Source organism: Cherax quadricarinatus, chromosome 63, assembly GCF_038502225.1.
Source record: "Cherax quadricarinatus isolate ZL_2023a chromosome 63, ASM3850222v1, whole genome shotgun sequence".
Lineage (NCBI taxonomy): Eukaryota > Metazoa > Arthropoda > Malacostraca > Decapoda > Parastacidae > Cherax > Cherax quadricarinatus.
The window spans coordinates 18,986,541-18,999,442 of NC_091354.1; the positions used below are offsets into that span (position 1 = coordinate 18,986,541).

Genomic DNA, 12,902 nt, shown 5'->3' on the forward strand with positions numbered 1-12,902 from the left:
ATAATAATAATAATGCTACACTCTTAATGGTACAAGAAAAACACAAGAATTTCCCTCCACTGGGAGTTAAGCACATACTGCCATCTCGTGGTGGCGATCTGATACTCGCTTATAGCATTATTATTATACGTTATTATTATTTATTAGTACGTACATATTCTTATAATAATTTATATTATATTATGTATATAATTATTATATTATGCATATTATTTATTAGTACGTACGTATTCTTATAATAATTTACATTATTATATTACGTATATTATTATGTATATAATTATTATATTTCTCCATGGGGAAGTGGAACAGAATTCTTCCTCTGTAAGCCATGCGTGTTGTAAGAGGTGACTAGAATGCCGGGAGCAAGGGGCTAGTAACCCCTTCTCCCGTATATATTACTAAATGTAAAAGGAGAAACTTCCGTTTTTCCTTTTGGGCCACATCGCCTCGGTGGGATATCTATTTCTGTAACATATCTTCCATTCTATCAAATGAGATAAAAAAAAACCAAGAATACAACCATTAAAACCATACAAAAGTATACCGCTAAAGGGGGCTAATGGCTGAGAAGTGAACCATACCCCCGGCCGGGATTGAACCCGCGGTCATAGACTCTATGACCGCGGGTTCAATCCCGGCCGGGGGTATGGTTTATTTGCAATCGTGTCATTACGATTTCTTGAGTCATGCTGAGAAGTGAACTCTGTTATTTATGGTCCGATTTCTTTCAATTTTGGTGTACATTAAGAAGTATCTTTCCATCATACATTGCCCAAGTTTCAATAAGATAGTCCAACAAACAAATGAGATCCAATTCCCTAGATCAAGAGCAAGAGCTCCTCACCAACCTCAAGAAACCTCCCTTGAGGCCCACTTGCATCTGGAAGCAAAAAATCAACCGAGCAACTGCTTGTATCTGGAAAAAACTCGCACATGGATACGCTTGTAAGTGGAGGGTTCCTTGATGTTGGTGAGGGGCTCTTGATTTAGGGAATTGGATCTGTGCTCCAGTTCCCCGAATTAAGCCTGAATGCCTTCCACATCCCCCCCCCAGGCGCTGTATAATCCTCCGGGTTTAGCGCTTCCCCCTTGAAACTCTTCTAGAACAACCCTAAGCCAAACTCTCATTTTCAAGAAAAAAAAATCATCTGGATTCAATGCAGCCAATAACAGACCTGTTCTCCTTGACTTGAATTCAAAGCAGGAGCATACTACCATACGTATACATCAAATCTTTGCATTAATATTTCGCAAACCATCTAGTCCACTGAAAGGCACACAACAAAATCTAAATGACCAATATGTTTTGATGAATGGCTTTTGTGCCAGACACAAACTCTACAAGGATTATCAGGTTCTCCTGACAGGAGCACAGCAACTTTCATTCCAGATGCCTTCTTCAACACCCTGATATCCTTATGTCTGCCCTCCTCTCCAATGGTATGAAATGTATGCCCCTTATCTTATAAAAGTTCAGCATTCATGAATTCAATATTCATAAACTTCACTCCCATTAGGATACAATACTGATAGAATACAATATTCATTTGAAAATAAAATTTATATCAGAATCTATGCATCACTAACCTTACACCATTTCACTGGAACTGTTAGGGCTGATTAACCTTAAATCCTGATATACAGTGCTTGTCTCTAAAATATGTCAGGTGGAGGCACTAAACATACCTTAATGCAGAAAGTATTACCCTACCCTGTTAGGCGTTTTGGCAAGACAAAAAGTTACACTGGCTTGCCGTTACGCTGAGGCTACTGGCTGCATCCTAAGTGCCTTCTAGGCTTGTGTGATGGACGGATTTGTGTCCATGGCCTCCCTCCATCATGTGGTCTTGAGTGCCAAGCTTTTCAGGTTTTTTGGCTACAAATGAATTAATATGGGCAGGAGTAAGTTGCTGACACAAGAGACAATTGCACAGATCATTAGACTACACAAGGCAGGCTACCAAACCAAGGGAACAGTAGAAGCCATCAATATGGGTAATACTTCAGTGAAGCCCTGGGTGTGTTGATTCCTTGAGAACGGTGTTGATGACATACCCACATCAAAAGCATGTCCAGGGATGCCTAGGAAAACATTTCCTAGAAATGCTCTGTAATCATTTGCTTGAATCTTTCACACACTACAGTGTAGTCTTATGTAAGACTGCCCCCTGCCACACTGCAAAATCTGTTGTTCAATGGCTTTGTGACTGAGGTACCTTCTTCAATGATGGCCAGGAAATTTCGCAGACCTGAATCCTTCTGAGAACCTCTGGGTTGTGATAAGAGATTTACCAGGGATAGGATATTAGTCTACTCCTACAGCCAAAGGTTGCCATCCATGAGTAGTAGGGAAATTTACCCTATGAAATCCTGAAGAATGAGTTAATCACTTCCTGATGAAGGATGTCCTAAAACTCAAGAGACAACCTATTTTGTAGTTATGGTCTGAGAGGGAAGTGTTGGCATACTTTAATGATAAGCAATGTATATTCCTTTAGTATAAAAATAAAAGTTTATGCACAAGTTTGCACACAAACATAATGGGTTTAATTAAATGTACATACATTTCAAAATGCATGCATGAGCATGTGTGTATTGTGCAGTATACTACAAAATTTTAATGGAAAAGGGTAAGTTTAAAGCATTTTGGTTGTCTTTAGAAAACTGGAAAATGCTAAAGTCAAACAGCAATTAGAGAACTGTTTTTATATGGCCAAGGAAAGACAACACAATCTGCTCATTAAACATGACACAAAACTTAGCTTGGGAAGCCACATATGTTCTCAGAGTGAATCCCTCTATGAGGAATGTGAAATAACAGCAATATCTTACCTGAATTATTATTACTTTTATCATGAAAAGTATTAAACCCATGGGGGTCAATCACTGGAATAAATGACACAAAAGCTAATTACATCTTGAGAGCAATAACCTGTGCCCTGGAGTCTTATGATGAATGTGAATGAAAGTGTGAATAAGTTTTGAAAACCTATGTCTAAAATATTATAAGGAAATGTATTACTTACAATGAAATGAGATGACATTAGGTGACATTTGACCAGTAATTATAGGAATGTAGACTATAGCCTACCACTTGTCCATGTGCAGTGTCCACATTTGTTATAGATACTAGGCACTTCATGGTCCATGTCTTCCAACACCCTACACTATCACAACTTTGAAAATTATCATCAATACCAGTTAGCTCATAATTAACTTTTAATTGTTTCATCAATGAATTTATTCATAAATTATTCATAGTTATAAATTTATTTGCAGACTACGAATTCATCTGCTACACACTGATAATGATTATGGGACACATGTATGACTAAAAATTTCAATAAAATGTGAACAACATGGCTCTTATTGGATAAGCAATCAAAACAATAAGCAAATTCAATCAAGCCCAGTTAACACATTTGTATTAAATATAGATGAGAGTATAAAATATTAAATTAAAATATTTACAAAAATATACATTTCAGCATATGGAAGACTGCACTATACACCTAATGTTTGTTATTGAAACTTGGTCCACAATTATCTATGACTGGTGGATTTTAATGTAGTTCAGAAATACATCTTCAGCACTGTATTTTTTTCCCAGACATATTTCATCTTTGCCACAAAATCATGATATACAGTAAACCTTTGAATAACTTCAAATCAGATTGCTTGATCTTGTATTAACACTACTGAAAAAAAATGTAGCCAAAAAAATCATAGCAGCACCTGGGGAATGGGAGGTAATCAAATTTAATCAAAGGAAAGGCAGCTTCGATCTGAGGGATCAAGAGCTTTTTACCAACATCAAAGCACGTCCCTCAAAAGAATAATACACTAAAATGCTTAATATTTTACACAATAAAGCATGAAAGCAAGTGTAACATCAAGTAATGCACACAATGTTAGTAGTTAGCAACATGGAATTAAGGATCAAGTGCTTGGAGAACAACCCCTACACTACCCACACTGCCACCTATGCTGCCTACAGTTGCTTTCTTATAACATCACATGCAGTACTCATTCTATCATACTATTTTGGAACTTTTTATTACCTCATCTCATCTCTGGATATTATCCATAACCATAGTGATGGTAGAGGTGCTAAAAAGAATAAGCATGAAGCTCTGATAGTATGGAGATGCAATGAGGTGGTAAACATGTGATGGAGACCACCAGCTTTTTTTTTGGTCAAAGAGACTTGACCATTTGCACAATTAAAGACAATGACAAGAAAATAAGAGCCTGAGAAATGAACAGTGCAGATTAACCTGCTAAAAGGAATAACAAAGAGATGAGTGCAGCTAAAGAAAACAAAAAAGTTACTGAATGTTTGGACTGATGAAAAAAAAGGTTCAGATAATAAGGCACAAAGCTTTATTTTATTATAAACTGTGTGGGGAAGGAAGGAAAGCCTTCACAACTGTAGGTTTAGTGATGGATATTATTATAATCAAAAAGAAGCAATAAACCCACTAGGGTCATACAGCACTGCAGGGCAGGGGATGTCGCAGGCTCATAATATAGCAAGGTTGGAGAGGATAACAGAGGGAGGGTTAAAAAGGGCTGTGAAGAGTGCTAAAGGCAGTATTATCAAAGTTTGTGCAATAACTAGGTTGCTGTCAAAAAGTCAAAGGTGGGGCTGTCAGCAAGGAGGGGAGATAAAGTAATGGTGTTACAGTGGTGATGACAGAGGAGGAAAATTCTGCATGCTTGTTGAAAGACAAGACAGTCCAACAGAATTTGGCAAAATGAAATCAGAACCAGACAATTCTCACAGTGGAACAGGGCACCAGCAATTTCTACTCTGTTGTGGTGTAGGGATCAACTCTTGGACCTGCAGATGGTGTCCTGCAATATAAACTGAGGATGGAAGCTCTTGGCAGTCAAAAGTTAAGCGAGCTACATTGCAGGGGAAGCATCTCCACCCACGGGCAGGTAGTACATAAGTGTCCACTTTGAGAATTGGGAGGTCTTGGAGCTCAAGTTGCTCCAAAATGTAGGCAACACATATCTGGAAATCACACTGAACAATGGTATAAGGTAGAACTATGGTATCCCTGCAAGAATTGAGAGAAATGTGTTTTTGAATTGTGACAGGAATATCATCTATGGAGATAAGAAAAGATTGTGAACCTGGCCAGCATTTCATACCATGATGATGCCTGGAGCACTCTTAAGAGCATGAAATGAAATATTTTGATCATAATATCAGCTGATACTATTATCAGAAAGAAGGTCAGTGGGAGATGTCAGTTGCAGAGTGAAAAACTTAGTCCACTGCATACCCTGAAATGTAATGTGTAAAGGAAGTGTGTGTCATGCTGTTTTTTTCTGGGAAGAGTGAGAGGTAATTGAAGCAGTGTCATCAGTTAATGGTCGTGGTCACTTAGGTGTGGGACTGGTGGTGGCCAGACCTGAGATGGGTGGGCGATCTGAAAATCGTTACACTGTAGAGGGAGAAGCTGGAAACATGGTCAAAGACATGCAGAGGTCGGATGTATCAAAGGAGTCAGGCGGAACCTCGGTACCAGGAGCAGATGACCAAACATTACCAGGAGAAGGTACTGGGGCATAAGAATGGTCCGATAGTGGGGTAGGATCGTAAGAGCATGCTGCAGCAGAAAGGGGCCCTGGAGGAGCAGTTTGATGGCTCTGGGACTCCATGGCTAGGTCACTTTTTTCTTGTGTAAAAAAGGGGGGTGGGAGGAAATGGAGGGATAGCTCCTAGGGAGGACTGAAAGGGTCATAAATCCCCATCCACACCCAAGAGGACCTCAGTGCAGCCAGTAGTGCAGATGTAGCATGAAACCTGTGCCATACCCTACCCTTCATGTCAGTAAACCAGCAATCCAGGATAGCAACCTCACATATACCAAGCCACCTCAGTGGACAAGAGAGAGGATGGTTAGTTACCTGCCACAAGGCATACCTCCTTCAGCTACCACCTCCCGGAATCCAACAGGCAGCCTCCTGGAGGCTGCCTGTTTGGAGCCACCCCCCGGGAGACCAGAGAAAGATTGGGCCATCGCTAGATGATCCAGATTCCACAGCAAACTACATCACCACCAAGGGCCTCAATGGAATGGGATGAACAACGATACCCTTTCCCCAACCTAGGGCCTAGAATGCCTGAGGGAAGGACCCCAAAGGCTGAAAACAGGAAAGGGAGAGGTGAGGAATGGGGAGAGGAGGAGGAGGAATGGGAAAGAACGGATGAGGAGGATGAGACAGGAGAGAGGGGATTGGGAGTGATTAGGTTCAGTCTGAGGATAGTGATGGATAATTTGAAATCTTTAAAAAGTAAATCTGGTTTCATAACACAAAGTTGAGTGGTAAGAGTGCATCTGTTGATCACATAGCCATGCAAAATTACCCTGCTAACTTCACTAACATGATTTTTGAGAAAGGTTATAGTCAGAATCAAGTGTCTAATGTTGATGAGAGGATTATATTGGAAGTGTTTGCCATCAAGAACTTAAATTAGTAAGCAAGAAAAATTTGCACCTGGTTACTTGTTGGCTAAAGTAGCTTCAGCTTGCTTCTCTGCACAAATGCAGCAAGTAATTAGAAGTACCAGACTTAGCTAATTTATCATGTGGATAATCAATTTGAATGCAAAACCTTTTTGACTGTTATCTAGCAGACTAAGAAGGCAGCATGGATGACTGAGGATGAGGAAGAATTTTTAAGATGAACAGTTAAGACTGCAGGAGTTATGTGACCAATTCTATGTTACTGGTTAAGTCCCAAAAAATAAGGACTCTGACATGACTGTAAACAATGCTCTAAGCTGGGCCTGGAGCAGTTGATAATGCTTTACTGTCAGCGGCATGAAGTACTTTAGGGTAAAACAGATAAAAAATGCATTACAAACTACTTGAACATTCCAATATAGCCATCAACTCTGTATGCACATCAACTCAAAAACCAGTCATCCACCTCTGTCTGGTAGACAAAACCCTCTCAACACAGTTCCATGTCAACAAGAAACAAAAACTAGAATGCAAGAAAAACCAAGGTAATTTGCACCTGTTAAAATATTAAAAAAAATAAATAAATAAAAACAGTTTGACAAATTTGGAGGTGCCTGGAATGTAACCCCATTTCTCCCATAAGTTCTTCAATTCACACAATGCAATTTTAATCTAACACTGATTATCAGGAACATAGCCCTCATGTTACTCAAGGGCTTACTATATACAGCAGAAAAATTTATTTTTCTAGGTACTATAACTTCAAATCTAACATGCAAAACTCATCACCTTATACCTCTGAATGATTGAATTTAAAAAATCAAAATGGAATCAATACTGAACAGTGTTTTCAGTTTATATAAAAATAAAACTTGCTTCTAAATATGAGCATCAATTAAAGCTCACTGAAAAAATATATATTAGTGTATAATCTACTGATGCCACTGTTTCAAATTTCAAGTCATATTTTGAAAAGTCATCTTTGTAAGAATTCAATAAATGGTTGAAAATTACCATTTATTAGTTTCCTTAATTTTGTTTTGCTGTTTGAAGTTGTTTTACAACCTTTGCTTCCCATGGGTCATATAACTCATACTTGTCCAGTGGAAGACCTTTTTTTCCTGTTTTTATAAGTGCAGAATCCACTTCACTTATAGCATTATAAACAATGTCTTTTAGTTCTCTGGTAAATGGATTAAAATCTAATGGCACATTTTTAGATGGCTTTCTTTTAAATAACCCATCAGTATTTGAGGCCACACACTGAAGCCTTTTATTGTCTATGGGGAGTTTTAAATAATGCAGTATCTTCTCCATCTCCCCTACAGGATCTGTTTTCAAGTGTTCATAATAAGTTACATGTATGTTCACAGGTTCACTCAAAGTTAACCAATCGACATAAAAGTCCTTCCAAAGTCCAGTCTTCAGCGTCACAAATTCTGCCCAACCTGTTGAAAAAATGGCACATAAGTTCCATGGAATTCGCAACAATATTTATATAACTTAACATAGTGAAGAGAGATATGATAATATAGAAAGTGTTAAGTGAAGGGGTAGAACACAAGAGGCACATCTGTAGGGGAATACAAACACAAAGTCAGTTCACATACAGTCAGGCCCCATTTTACAGTGCTTCACTTTATGGCATTTTGCTAATGCAGAGGTTTTCAATTATACCCGTTCTTCATTTATTCAGTATCCATCACTATAAGCTAAGGATGAAAACATTTTAATGTGAGTAATGTGTGTACTGCATATGCAGTTTTTAGGCTTAGCTTTATTGTTCACTTAATATATGATAGTGAAAACATGTTATCAGGCTTTTATGTGCATTTGAAAGTGAAAAAAGACTCACTTTACAGCAATTTTCACCTTACAGCAGTAGTCCAGAACCTAACCTGCTGTATAAGCAGGGCCCTCCTAGTATGTGATGTGACCATGAAGTGGTTTGCCCTGGAGCTCACACTAGCTGCTTGCCCTGGGGCTCACACATGCTGCTAGCCCTGGGGCTCTCACACACTGCTTGCCCTGGGGCTCACACATGCTGCTAGCCCTGCGGCTCTCACACACTGCTTGCCCTGGGGCTCACACATGCTGCTAGCCCTGGGGCTCACACAATTATCCACCACTGCTCACAGGAATGCTTACTCTGTCCATTGTCATTAACATGGATGTTGTTTTAAAGCATTCTGTCAGACTGCTTTACAACATATGGGGCAGTATAAAATCCAGTGGTCATACAGCACCCAAGGGATTGGAAACAGGATGCAATCGGGTTTGATCTGATAAAGTGGAGGGTAGCTCCAATTCACTCCCATTTTAGGCCAATTACATTATTCCAGTCGACAAAATTCTTAGACATTCCGCTAGTATTACTTCTATTTTATCGATTGAGCACAAGAAATCACCCAGTCAACTGTTTCAACTACCCAATAAAGTGATCAGAAATTGGTAATTTGGCCAATTTAACACAGAGTTCAAAATATTTCAACTTCAAAATAGGATCCAGAATAAACAATGCAGGCATTCATTGCACTAAACTGACATTTTCTCTGTTCATTAGTTGCATTTTGAGGCTTTACAAATGAATTCCATTTGGAATTTTTATTCACATAATGAATTTTTATTCACACCAAAAAATAAAAGATTTACTGTTATGCAATGTTGTAATAATTGTATAAATAATATCAGCACATTTGTGAACGTATATCAGACCCACCAGCTGATGCGTATTAGACTCGTGACGACATCTGTTTACTCTTGAACATAAGCAAAAACTGAACATTTCTGCTACTTTGAGCTCAGTTTCAAGCCATTTTCATTATTAAAACCAATCAAAATCATCCCTATTTCTGTAAAATATCTTCCATTCTATCAAATGAGACCAAGAAATCATGGATACAACTGTAAAAAACATACGAAAAAACACCACAAAGTAGCTGTTTTAATCCAAAATTATGGTTGCATTTTTTTTTATCTTATTATGCAGCACTACGTGCTGCAGAATTTGTTTTATGTGGTGCACACTTACCACATAGATGTGTTCTCTCATATCTAGGCCCAAATTTACTGCTCACAGGTTATTTGAGTGAGCTGAGCTCATGGCGTAGATCTACAGTTTGGACCCTGGCTTCAAAGCCGTAGATCTATGGGACAGACCCTGAAAGGGTTAAGAGTGCAGGCACTATAACTCCCACATCCAGAACTGCAACATCCTCACCCCTCTTTCATAGTGCAAGAGCTATCTAAACTTCTTACATCAAGAACTGCAACATCCTCACCCTTCCTTCATAGTACAAGCACTGTACTTACCACATCCAGAACTGTAACATCCTCACCCCTCCTTAATAGTGCTGGCAGTATACTTCCCAAATCCAGGACTGCTACATCCTTATCCCACCCTTCAGAGTGCAGATGCTACTTCCCCCATCCAGAACTGCAACATCCTCATCCATCCTTCAGAGTGTAGGCACTCTACCATACAAAGACATATTTACAAACCTCTGCCCAAGAAATGTGCCTTCGGAGCATAGCCAGTGTGACCGCCCACGTCCAAGTGACGGTGCGAGATGAGAGCTTTGAAAGGATTGCGGATGACAATGACACCTTGGTGATTCAGCTCATCTAGGTGATTCTGGTTTAGCTGCAACAAACAACATTTTTATTACACTATTCCCCAAAATTATTGTAAAAGTGTAAAAAACTGCTACTGTATTAAATTGTGCAAACTTATTAAATATTGTAATATAAGAATATAAACATTTTGTGAGATAAGTAATAAACAATCTTGGTAGTAACAGACAATTAATGCCCTAGTTTTCATTAATACAACGTTTCACCCACGAGTGAGCTTTATCAAGTACAGTCTCTACTGGTATGTTTTGCCCCATAAATGATGTCACTACATTGTCTACAGTATGTACCACTTGTTGGTATTACCTTCTTTTCATTTTATTAACACACTGGCCGTTTCCCACCAAGGCAGGGTGGCCCGAAAAAGAAAAACTTTCATCATCATTCGCTCCATCACTGTCTTGCCAGAGGCATGCCCCCACCACAGTTTTAAAACTGCAACATTAACCCTTTCAGGGTCCAGAGGCCAAATTTCAGAGTGCACACCAGGGTCCAAGAATTTAAAAAAAAAAAATTATTTTTTCTTATGAAATGGTAGAGAATCTTTTTCTGAAGGTAATAAAACAAAAAGTATGAAATTTGATGGAAAATTGATGAAATTATGCTCTCGTGAATTTTGATGTGTCAGCGATATTTACGAATTGGCGATTTTGCCGACTTTGACTCCCTTTTTAGGCCAATTACATTATTCCAGTCGACCAAATTCTTAGCTATTTCACTAGTATTACTTCTATTCTATCGATTGAGCACAATAAATCGCCCAGTCAACTGTTTCAACTACAAAATAAAGTGATCAAAAATTGGTAATTTGGCCAATTTAACACAAAGTTCAAAATATTACAATTTCAAAATAGGGTCCAAAATAAACAATGCAGGCATTCCTGGCACTAAACTAACATTTCCTCTGTTCATTAGTTATGTTTTGAGGTTTGATAAATGAATTCCATTTTGATTTTTTATTCACAAAACGAATTTTTATTCAAACCAAAAAAATAGAAGATTTACTGTTATGCAATATTGTAATAATTGTATAAATATCATCTCCACATTTGTGAATGTATATTAGACCCACCAGATGGGGTGTATTAGATGTGTGAGGTCGTTTGTTTACTCTTGAACATCGACAAAAATTTAACATTTCCGCTACTTTGAGCTCAGTTTCAAGCCATTTCCAGTGTTAAAACCAATCAAAATCATCTCTATTTCTGTAATTTATGTTCCATTCTATCAAATGAGACCAAGAAATCGCAAATACATCTATAAAAAACATACGAAAAAACACTGCAAAGTCGCTGTTTTAATCGAAAATCACGGTCTCAGTGTTTTTTCTCTCATTATACACTATGTGCTGCAGGATTTGTTTGATGTGGTGCACACATACCACATAGGTGTATTCTCTCATATCTAGGCCCAAATTTACCACTCACAGCTTATCAGAGTGAGCTGAGCTCATGGCGTAGATCTACGGTTTGGACCCTGAACGTAAAGCCGTAGATCTACGGCACGGACCCTGAAAGGGTTAACACCCCTCCTTCAGAGTGCAGACACTGTACTTCCCATCTCCAGGACTCAAGTCCAGCCTGTAGGTTGCCATGAATCCCTTCATAAACATTACCTTGTGTACACTCCAACAGCACGTTAAGTCCTAAAAACCATTTGTCTCCATTCACTCCTGTCTAACACACTCATGCATGCTTGCTGGAAGCCCAAGCCCCTCACACACAAAACCTCTCTTACCCCCTCCCTCCAACCTTTCCTAGGCCGACCCTACCCCGCCTTTCCTCCACTACAGAACTGTATACTCTCAAAGTCATTCTATTTCATTCCATCCTCTCTACATGTCCAAACCATCTCAATAACCCCTCCTCAGGCCTCTGGATAATAGTTTTGGTAATCCCACACCTCCTCCTAATTTCCAAACTAGGGATTCTCTGCATTATATTCACACCACAAATTGCCCTCAGACATGACATCTCCACTGCCTCCAGCCTTCTCCTTGTAGCAACATTCACAACCCATGCCTCACACCCATACAAGAGCATTGGTATAACTATACTCTCATACATTCCCCTCTTTACTTTTATGGATAGAGTTCTGTGTCTCCACAGACTCCTCAGTGCACCACTCACCTTCTTCCCCTTGTCAATTCTATGATTCGCCTCATCCTTCATTGATCCATCTGCTAACACATCCACTCCCAAATATCTGAACACATTCACCTCCTCCATACTCTCTCCCTCCAATCTGATATCCAATCTTCCATTACCTAATTTTTTTATCCTCATCACCTTACTTTATCCTACATTCACTTCTAACTTCCTTCTTTTACATACCCTACCAAACTCATCAACCAACCTCTGCAACTTCTCTTCAGAATCTCCCAAAAGCACAGTGTCATCAGCAAAGAGCAACTGTGACAACTCCCACTTTGTGTCAGATTCTTTATCTTTTAACCCCACACCTCTTGCCAACACCCGAGCATTCACTTCTCTTATTACTCCATCTATAAATATATTGAACAACCATGGTGACATCACACATCCCTGTATAAGGCCTACTTTTACTGGGAAATAATCCCCCTCTTGCCTACATACTCTAACTTGAGCCTCACTATCCTCGTAAAAACTTTTCACCGTTTTCAATAACCTATCTCCTGTTCCATTCATTTGCAACATCTGCCACACTGTTCCCCTATCCACCCTATCATATGCCTTTTCCAAATCCATAAATGCCACAAAAACCTCTTTACCCTTATCTAAATACTGTTCACCTATGTGCTTCACT

At 39.0% G+C, this 12,902-nt stretch overlaps 1 protein-coding gene across 1 annotated transcript in view; it reads right to left on the reverse strand.

The window, feature by feature from the left end:
• Positions 1-7,338: 7,338 nt before the first annotated feature.
• The window catches only part of LOC128698293 (uncharacterized), a 618,270-nt gene continuing 612,706 nt past the window's right edge, over positions 7,339-12,902 (reverse strand). The window contains exons 9-10 of the mRNA XM_070098678.1: positions 9,987-10,128; positions 7,339-7,933 (exon numbers count right to left, since the gene is read on the reverse strand). Coding sequence (XP_069954779.1) covers positions 7,515-7,933; positions 9,987-10,128 — 561 coding nt within the window. The 3' untranslated portion in view covers positions 7,339-7,514. The remainder of the gene's footprint in view (positions 7,934-9,986; positions 10,129-12,902) is intronic.